General features: G+C 37.9%; 2 protein-coding genes across 3 annotated transcripts; one reads left to right on the forward strand and one right to left on the reverse strand.

Moving 5' to 3' along the window:
- The first annotated feature begins 451 nt into the window (after positions 1–451).
- Positions 452–3,772, forward strand: LOC125213901 (transcription factor EGL1-like). 2 transcript variants are annotated; one of them, XM_048114689.1, is made up of 9 exons: positions 452–599; positions 704–868; positions 1,036–1,290; positions 1,558–1,654; positions 1,813–1,827; positions 1,928–1,984; positions 2,084–2,905; positions 3,002–3,442; positions 3,559–3,772. In XM_048114689.1, the coding sequence occupies exons 2-9, from the start codon at positions 747–749 to the stop codon at positions 3,625–3,627; spliced, it is 1,878 nt and encodes a 625-aa protein (XP_047970646.1). In that variant the 5' UTR covers positions 452–599; positions 704–746; the 3' UTR covers positions 3,628–3,772. The 2 variants fall into 2 exon arrangements, with proteins under 2 accessions (XP_047970646.1, XP_047970647.1); XM_048114690.1 differs by having other exon boundaries at positions 459–599; positions 723–868.
- LOC125213899 lies at positions 3,739–6,834 on the reverse strand. Its single transcript, XM_048114688.1, has 7 exons — positions 6,667–6,834; positions 6,459–6,584; positions 6,312–6,352; positions 5,075–6,173; positions 4,885–4,997; positions 4,612–4,789; positions 3,739–4,437 (listed from the first exon to the last, which is right to left on the reverse strand). Exons 1-7 carry the CDS (start codon positions 6,800–6,802, stop codon positions 3,851–3,853), a joined length of 2,280 nt encoding a protein of 759 aa, XP_047970645.1. The 5' UTR covers positions 6,803–6,834; the 3' UTR covers positions 3,739–3,850.
- Positions 6,835–9,553: the final 2,719 nt, after the last annotated feature.

The following is a 9,553-nucleotide window of genomic DNA, read 5'->3' on the forward strand; positions in this document are numbered from 1 at the left end:
TTTATGTTGCATAGTAGTCAATTAGACTTTTATAAATAATATTCTCACACGCAAGAGTTATGGATTTAGATGGTATACATATTAAATTTAGATAAATGATCATATTCATAAATTTGAAGATATAAAAATGTTCCTATGTTATAGCCTTATTGTAGATGATATATTAACCCGTTGGAAATGGCAGTGGCAAATAATCCACAAATAAATAAAATATACAGTTCTTGAAAAATATCATTTCCTACATAGTACATACCCATAATTGAAATGATACATGAATCCCTTTTGTTCATTCCATTAACTTTATTTTAGAATACTACTACTATTGAAGTAATTTTCTATATAGACACCTTAGTCCCACATGGCGATCCAACAACCCAAATTTCAACCCATGCCTAATTGTGGACGTTTCAGGAAATCACATTTTAAAATTACTACTCTAACTTATCAAAATATGAGTTGGATTGTACTAAGTTGAATAATCAATCAACGAAATAATTATGTAAGTGCCCATTTCCAGCCACAGCTTATTTTACTGAACAATCTCCAGATTCAGAGCTCATTGGTCCACTAAAACAACCTCCTTTTTCTGCCATAGTTTGGTAAGTTTTTGCAGTTCAATCATTTTTTATATTCTTACTGATATTATCTTCTCAATTAAAGATGACGCCTTCCAAGATTAAATCTTTCATCTCATCATTGCTAGATTTGGAATTTGCTATTAGGCTGAAAAGGGTCAGAGCTCAACAATGGCTGCTGCTGCAGATCAAAAGGGTTTTCCAGATAATCTCGGAAAGCAGCTTGCTCTTGCAGTTAGAAGCACCCAGTGGAGCTATGCAATTTTCTGGTCCTTTTCTGCTAAACAATCTGGGTAAAGTTGTGATCTTTACGTTCAAAAAGCACAGAATCGAAATTCGAATATTCTTGAAATTCACCTTTTTCTTTTATTACTCCCAATCTTTATGTGTTTCAAAATTCTAGCTAAGTTTCTTGTTTGAGGCGTTGACTTGAGATAAGTTGTGTTTGGTGGGATTTTAGGGCGTTGGGGTGGAGTGAGGGATACTACAATGGAGATATCAAGACAAGGAAAACAGTTCAAGCGGTTGAGCTGAACTCGGATCCATTGGGATTGCAGAGAACTGATCAGCTAAGGGAATTGTTTGAGTCTCTTTCATTAGGTGAAAGCAGCCCACAACCTAAGAGACCTACTGCTGCATTATCCCCTGAAGATCTCACTGACACAGAGTGGTATTTTCTGGTGTGTATGTCCTTCGTCTTCAATGTCGGCCAAGGGTAATTCTCCTCTGCTTTGTTATTTGTGGTCTGATAATTGATTGAACTGAGATGCTGTGTGAAGTAGATCGACTAGGAGTTGTGTGTGTACTTTGTTGATATGTGGTCTTGTTGTTTGAGTTTGGACATGGTTTTGTTTTGAACTTTGATGTGGGGGATTGATCTTTTGTTTTCAAGATATGAAAATTTGGAATTTGATTCGTGTGATTCTTGGACTTTTCAATCAAGTATAGAGCACTTATCATGTTGATTGATTGGGTTTGAAAGGTTGCCTGGAAGGTCGTATGCAGAGAATGAGACGATCTGGCTGCGCAATGCTCATCTTGCAGACACGAAACTCTTCTCTCGTTCTTTGCTTGCTAAGGCAAGTGTTGAGGTTTCTAAATTTTGTAATAATGTCTGTTTTAGATATCTGTATATGCCCTTTGGTAGGTTACTGGGAATGTTTTCTGACTGCTTGTTGCTTCTCTTTTGTATGCCTTATCATTATGGCTGGCTACTGATTCGCGTTACTGTTACCAGAGTGCATCTCTTCAGGTAGTAATACTGAGCTCCAAACCTTACATAAATCGTTTAGTATTGAACTTTGGCACGAATAAAATTTATGCTTGTACGAATCCATGTTTTTCATTTGCAGACAGTAGTGTGCTTTCCGCATTTGGGAGGTGTGGTTGAGCTGGGAACAACTGAACTTGTAAGCACTGTGGAATTAGCTCTTTCTGTTTATTACATTCATAGAAATTATTTTAATATGCATATTAATGTTGTTGGTTGTATATATGCTTTTTTGAAGGTTCGAGAGGATCGGAGTCTGATTCAGCATATAAAAACTTCGTTCTTGGGGAGCTCTTCAGATACTGTCATAAATCCGAGCCAAGACCTCGTCTATCAAGTGCTCGACCAGTCTAATATCCCTGAAAACAATCTTGATGAAGTGGAAGTTTATTCTCCCGACACCAGTTCGGATGAATTCGCAGACAATGTCCTAATAGGGGGATCGAGTCTAGCAGACGGTGCTGATGGGGAGGCGTCTCAGTTGCAGAGTTGGCAGTGCAAGGACACCGCGGTCAGTAATGGCACGAACAATGCCACAAGCTCTAGCGACAGCGTTTCTCAGTCTCATGGGAATCCAGAGGAGAAAGTCCGAGAATTCGAGGGAAAGAAAGCTAGCACTGCTAACTGTGTGCCCGTCAGTGAAGAATGCAACCGGCAGACATCACCTAGCTTCAACGGTGGTGTTGGTGGTGGTGATGTTCATTACCAAAGTGTGCTCTCAAGCCTTTTGAAGAGCTCCCACCAACTGATTTTGGGGCCTTACAGAAACGGTAAAAAAGAGTCGAGCTTCATCAGTTGGAAAGACAGAAAATTGACCCCTTGGTTGTCCCAGAACACGTCGCCACAGAGGCTACTGAAGCAAGTAGTCTTTGGAGTAGCTAGAATGCATGAAAATGCCAAGATTGAATCTGCCAAAAACAAGGACATGTGTGTTGACCATTCTGGTCAGCAAGAAGGCGAAGAAGTCGACAGAAACCACGTCCTATCCGAGAGGAAACGGAGAGAGAAGATAAGCGAGAGATTCACCATTCTTGGATCACTAGTTCCATCAGGTGGCAAGGTAGCTAAACCGTTGGTCTTCAATTAGCTCATCTCTTAAAAAACATATAGTATTGTTATAAGAAGATGTGTTTTCTCTTCAATTTTGTGATTGCAGGCTGATAAAGTTTCAGTACTTGATCACACAATAGAGTATCTGAGAGAACTGGAGAGGAAGGTGCAGGATCTGGAAGCGTACAAGGAAGCAATGGAACGAGAGTCGACCACACAGAGCAAGGCTCACGATGCCATGGAGAGGACTTCGGACAACTATGGAAACAGCAAGCTTGGAAGCATCCCGAAGCTACTCGGGAACAAGAGGAGAGCTAGTGATGTGGAGAGAACCACATCTGAAAATAAGAGGACTCGGTCGAGCTCATCAACAGACAGCATAACCATCAGCATCACTGACAAGGATGTACTGATTGAGATGCGATGTTCTTGGAGACAGTGTGTGTTAATTCAAGTTATGGAAGCTTTGACACAACTGAATCTGGACTCACAATCTGTTCAATCTTCCAACACTGATGGAATTTTATCCCTCTCGATCAATGCCAAGGTTTGTTGATTTTAGCACTATTGAATTTTGAATCCATTATCAGATTAGTATGAATTTGTTGGAAATTTTGAAGAAGATGTTGATTTTAATTTACTTTTTTACTCTATGATGTGCAGAGCAAGGGAGTGAAAGGTGCATCAGCTGGTGCAATCAAACAAGCTCTTCAAAGAATTATCAGAAAATAGTGCTATGTGGTACATTATTTTATTGTACAAAGTTGTAAATTACTTCAATATTTAATTTTGCAGGGAGTTTTCTATAGTTGTTCTCCAACAATTATAATGTTAAACAAATCATTTAATTGTTATTGTATTTTATTTCTACTTTTAAGTAACTCTAAGGAAATTGCTTGAATGTACATGTGGGGTAAAAGTCATATTAAAATTAAGTCATAAATGTACATCTAATTCAAGAATGAAGCTCAAGTATTACATCAATAATTGATTCCACCAGAATATAGTCTGAGATGTGATGGATGATTTGCTCTGTTTCGGGCCGAACATCGAGCCATGATCGAGGGGCCGATAAATCTTTAGCAACAAGCTGTTCTAAGGTCCTTCTCTGTGTCCAAGGAAGCAGATAGAACTCAGCATCTCTCATGATCTCATCAACCACAGCTTCTTCCAGTGGAAAACAACAGACTCTTGGCTTTGCAAATGCTGGCCAGTACGGAGATAACAAGTGGGATCGCTGCGTTTCGAGCAGGATTTCATTGATGTGATCAAAGAGAAGTCTTGTGTCGAAGTGAGGGGCGAACCCCAGATACTGGGCTTGATCGAACAAGGACGGATGAAGCAGATGCTCAGACAGCAGCCTCATTGCTGAAAGCTGATCCCAGTTTAGACCAGAAGCTTTGAGAATCATAAGTACGTAGTTGGTGATAGTGTAGTCTTGATCGTGAATACACGGTCCGGACCCTGTTGCTGTAGCTTGTGAGGATGATGCTGATTTGTGCTCCTCGAAGCGAAGACGACGTGGTTTTAGGGCTCCACGAGCTGCAAGATGGTTAGACAGAGTATGAGTTTGTGCATCCGAATAAAAGATTTATTTTCTGATAAAACACATGATTGAGTATTTTTATCCTCATTACTATAATTTCTTAGGCAACCGAAATTAGCTCAAATGACGGATTTAGGCAAGTGTGTGTGTCTGTGGATCTTGTTTCTTACCAGATTGAAACGTCACGTTCGATGGACTGCTGGAGTCTTCTGCGAAGAAGTGGCCAAGGACCGAAACAGGGCTTTCATATTCTTCTTGATATTTGTTGTTGTCACGTATGTCACATGTGGGACTAGATGGAAAATCATCAGCTGCATTTGAAAATGTCTCATTCTCTGATATTGAATCCTGCAAAATCATGAATATTTCTTTTTCAGGAACAATGGTGCAAATTGATGCTGGCATGTGCCTAGACTACTAGAAGGAGATGAATCTGCACTTACCATTATGGAATGCATTAACTTGAGTTTTTCAGCTCTTTTGGCATTGTTGATCATTGAATCATGTTGTGCTTCTGAATGATGAACGTTTCCTGAACCTACAGCGTTAGGTGTATCTGCAGAAACACAATGATTCAAGAAACGAGTTTTGACTGAAGCGTGCAAGAATATGCAAAAAGAGGATTTCACCTACCATTGAACTTGATGTATGGAGATGGAGTGATCCTTGCTTCTTCTTCAACGAGAGAGGAGTTCGCCTCTGCCCTCACACTACCCGTTGTGCCATCACACGGTGCAATGTCTTTGCAAGTTCTCATCGGACTCATGTAAATGCTCTGTCTGGAAGGACTTATCAAACTCGCTTGTGCAGAGCCAGGAATGTACTGACTTTCCCTTCTCGGGCTAAAACACGACTCCACATCTAGTGAAGACATAACCCTCCACGGATTTTGTAACCTAGTTGTTGCAGCAACATCAACTCCATGTTTCTCAGACAGCACATCTCTTGAGACGTCTATTTTCTTGCGGTCAGTTTCAGCTTCTCCAGCCGCGAGAAACCTCCTTTCCCCCTTCAGGAGGCCTTCTTTCTTGCCCACATTTTTCTTTGACTTTTCATTAGTGTTAGAACTCAAACGATTCCTAGTTTCTACTCCACTATAAAAGCAGTCATATCCAAAACTTGATCTGTTGTGGAGCAGTCTAAACCTAGGCCAATGTTCAGAACCTTTTCTTCTTCTGCTTCCAAATGTAAGCTTCAGTTTCCTCTTTATCTCTCTCACAGAGAGAGACACGAGGCTCCTGTTCAACCTCGATCTATCACCAACCTCCCTCGATGAGCAGTGACACGCGAATCTTCCTGAATGCTGTCTCTTTTGAAGTTCAGCCTTGAAGGTGACTGTTTGTTTCTCAGTCTGAAGATTGTTGATGCAATTCTTAGGAAGACAGTATGTCTCAGGAAAGAATTCCACGACGAGCAAGTCCTTGTCCGAGCTTAGAACTGCCAATGCATTCGAGAAAGGTTTTGGCTCGAATCTCGCCCCAACTTGTGCAGCAGGGCGTTTGTGGATTGAGTTCGTTGAATCATCCGAGTTACACAAGCACGACTCATAAGCTCTCGGGTGAGCCTTCGTTGCTGACTTTTGACCACTCTCCATCAGATGATCAATGAGATGAGAATCAGTTCTGTCTTTGTTTCTCTGCTGCAGAATGTGTGCATCTTCTTCTTGAGTTAGACCCCTCAAACTTCTACCACTAGCATTAGCTCTACTACTTGTTCCGAATTCCGCTTCATACTGATACAAAAACACACAATGCAACATAAGATTTGGCAGAGAGAGCTCAAGAATGGATCTAAAACATCACCACAAATGCAATGCAGGTTAAAAAGATCGGTCTTTTAACTGTTTTTCAGTAAAACTGCATATGCTTACTTGAATTTTTCGACATTCTTCATCAAAGCTTGTTCGAGGAGCTGGTGTAATACATATGTCCAACCACAACCAAGTGATGATCAGACAAAAATTAGAATCAGCATTGGCCTAAAACATGAATGCTAAAAAGATATAAAATATTGTTACCTATCATCTCAGAAGAGAAGCAGCCATTTTGGGAGTCAAGTGCATAATACAATGGATGCATACACTTGAATTCACTTGTGCTTCTTACTTGTTTTTCTTCTTCTTCACTTCTTGTTGCCATGACAACTGAAAATAGTAAAAGAAGAGTAAAGAAGAAGCCTAAAAATGTTATCTTTTGTATGAATAGTTGGAATCTTGTTGAACACACCTTGATGAGAAGATCCCAAGAAAGTATATATGCATTCTTGCAAGTAAGTAAACAAGAATGATATATTGCTATCTAGGGGGGTGGTTAGGATGGGGTAGCTGCAGTTGGGGTTGTGAGATTGGAAGGGTTGTCGCATGTGAGAGTGGGAATGAAGAAGAGGAAAAGAATATAATTTGTTTGTATGTAGAGATTTGTTATTACTAGAAGCAGCATTAAATTGCGAAGGGTGTGACATATGTGAATATGGCCACCATGAGCAATCAAATGGTTAAGTGTATGATTTTGGTTTAACCACTATAAATCTTTAGGTATTGTTGTCTTACTTTTTGTCTCCCTTCACATTGCATTTAGTGGACAAACCACTTGTGACGATATATGCAGTGGGTATGTGTGGTGTCGCATCCAACTATTACTCATTACTATCACTTTAGATTCTTTTAACTTCTAACCATTGTAAATTTTATACTCCATTATTCATGCTATAATAAATATGTCATGGAGTAGTATACTATTTAGGGCTGGGAATTCGATCGGTTCAATTAGGAACTGGTACCGATTGGTTGATTAACCGACTCCTAAAGTTGCCAAAATCAAATACTAACAAAGTACTCTATTAGTTATACTTATTTTAATACACTTATCAAACACTGAGTAACATACATAATTACTCTACAATTTTTTCAATTATCGTTTATCAAGGTACTGTATATAATATTGATATATTATATGACCAATGGAATTCCATTATAGTAATAAAATATACTACTTCCTCCGTCCTTGAAAATTTGTCACTTATTTTCATTTTCGGTCGTCCCTAAAAATTTGTCATCTTTCACTTTTATCAATTTTGGTAGTGAATCTTACATTTCACTAACTCATTTCCACTATATAAAAATAGGACTCACATGCCACTAACTTTTTCAACCCACTTTCTATTACATTTCTTAAAACCCGTGCCGGGTCAAATGGTGACGAATTATTAGGGACGGAGGAAGTACTACTCCCTCTGTCCCATAAAAGATGTCACACTTGTGGAACGGTACGAGATTTTAGGAGGTTTTGTTTTGTGTGTTAGATGGAAAGAGAAAATATACTAGTATTTATATTATTGTGAGAGAACATTTTTTAAAAATAGAAATATGACATCTTTAGTGGGACAAACTAAAAAGGAAAATGAGACATCTTTTATGGAACAGAGAGATTACTATCTATATGATCCAACATACGTAAGTTGTATTTTTTTTAGTTAAAGATCATTTCACTCTATAATAAAAGTCAATATATTCAATCTCTTTTACTTATTGTATCATTCTCTCTCCTATTTTATTCTATGATTCAATCTCTTTTACTTAATTTACGTGTCAACTACGATGTGATGAAAGGAATATTTGCAAGGTAATTGTAAAATAAAAAATGCATGGTGGAGTATTGCTCTTGTGAAGCAGTAAATTCATTAGGTGACGTGTCAATCGTATTTATTTTGGCGTATTGCTTCTGTAAACAACAATTCATTAGTTGACGTGTCTAACTCAAAATACGATAGCGCTAGGGTAAGTTGGCCCGTGAACGAATGCTCTAGGCTAGGTAAGAATACAATTAATTGCATTGGGCATATATATATACTAGCAGTTGCCGTCAAGGGTTTCAACATTTTCACAACATTATTTTCTTCTTTTTGTATTTCCGTGGCTTTTTCTAGGTGATACTTAAATAAGTAATTCATATTTATCTTTTTCTTATCTCGTTATAAATTATTAATTTTTACTTTTATCAAAAAATAATATACTTTATTTTCTTTTTATTTCTCTTATTTTTTTGATAAGAAATATGTGCACTTTCCAGTTAAAATCAGTCACAATCCATTTTCCTACTGTCATGTCGGTATTTTTAATTCAGCTACAACACAAACAATAGGGCAGCCCCAAAACCAGTCGCAACTTATTTCACTATATTCATGCTTTTTGTTTTAGTTTTTTATTTAGAAAACATAAGATAGATGAAAATACTACTCTCTCCGTTCCACTTTAGAAGTCCCGGTTTATTATTTTTGGGTGTCCCACTTTAAGAGTTCCGGTTGGAATATTCCATAAATGGTATTAGACCACGCATTCCACTAACCCTTTTCCACTCATATTTTATTATAAAACTAATATAAAAAGGTAGGACTCACATTCCACAATCTTTTTTCACCAACTTTCTTTTATATTTCTTAATACCCGTGTCGAACTCAACCGAACTCCTAAAGTGGGACGGAGGGAATAGTAATACTCTCTTCTTCCCCAAAGAGTATGAACTTTTGGTTCGGCATGAGTTTTAATAAATAAGAGGAAAAGTAAGAGAGAGTGAGAGAGAAATGGTAGTGGAAATAATGTTAGTGGAGAGTGGAGTCCATGCTATTATAATGGTATAAGTGTTAATGGTAATGGTATAAATTGTAAATAAAATGATGTGAAGTGGTATTATATTGTTTGAATTTTTCAAAATTAGATAGTTCATACTCTTTAGGGGCGGACGAAAAAAGAAATATTTCATACTCTTTGGGGACGGATGGAGTATGATTTAAAAAATACTACAATGATAATATTTTTATTTGATTATAAATTTTACATTAAACTTCAATTGTTACGCACCTGATAATAAAAAAAAGAATGTGCCAGAAAACGGCCTACAATAAGTTCGGAAAACAGCAATAAGGCTAGGCGGCTGCTGTTGTTTTCCGGCTGCCAAAAAAAAATGTCTCGCAATAAGGCTCCAAAATGTGTCAGACTCGTTTTGGGCCATCATTGTGAATGTCCTAAGAAGCTAAACTTAGACCGGAGTGAGTATTGAATTTAAACAGTTCACGGACTGAACATTGAATATAGTAGCTAATACTATTATGATCCAT

The sequence above is a fragment of the Salvia hispanica genome, chromosome 3, assembly GCF_023119035.1.
Source record: "Salvia hispanica cultivar TCC Black 2014 chromosome 3, UniMelb_Shisp_WGS_1.0, whole genome shotgun sequence".
NCBI lineage: Eukaryota > Viridiplantae > Streptophyta > Magnoliopsida > Lamiales > Lamiaceae > Salvia > Salvia hispanica.

Coding starts and splice junctions, on each gene's coding strand:
- LOC125213901 (XM_048114689.1), top strand. CDS start 747: ATGGCTGCTGCTGCAGATCAAAAGGGTTTTCCAGATAATCTCGGAAAG. Junction 1,985..2,083: donor AGCTGGGAACAACTGAACTT/GTAAGCACTGTG, acceptor GCTTTTTTGAAG/GTTCGAGAGGATCGGAGTCT. Junction 3,443..3,558: donor CCCTCTCGATCAATGCCAAG/GTTTGTTGATTT, acceptor TATGATGTGCAG/AGCAAGGGAGTGAAAGGTGC.
- LOC125213899 (XM_048114688.1), bottom strand. CDS start 6,802: ATGCGACAACCCTTCCAATCTCACAACCCCAACTGCAGCTACCCCATC. Junction 6,174..6,311: donor AAGAATGTCGAAAAATTCAA/GTAAGCATATGC, acceptor TTTTTGTATCAG/TATGAAGCGGAATTCGGAAC. Junction 4,438..4,611: donor GAACGTGACGTTTCAATCTG/GTAAGAAACAAG, acceptor ACCATCTTGCAG/CTCGTGGAGCCCTAAAACCA.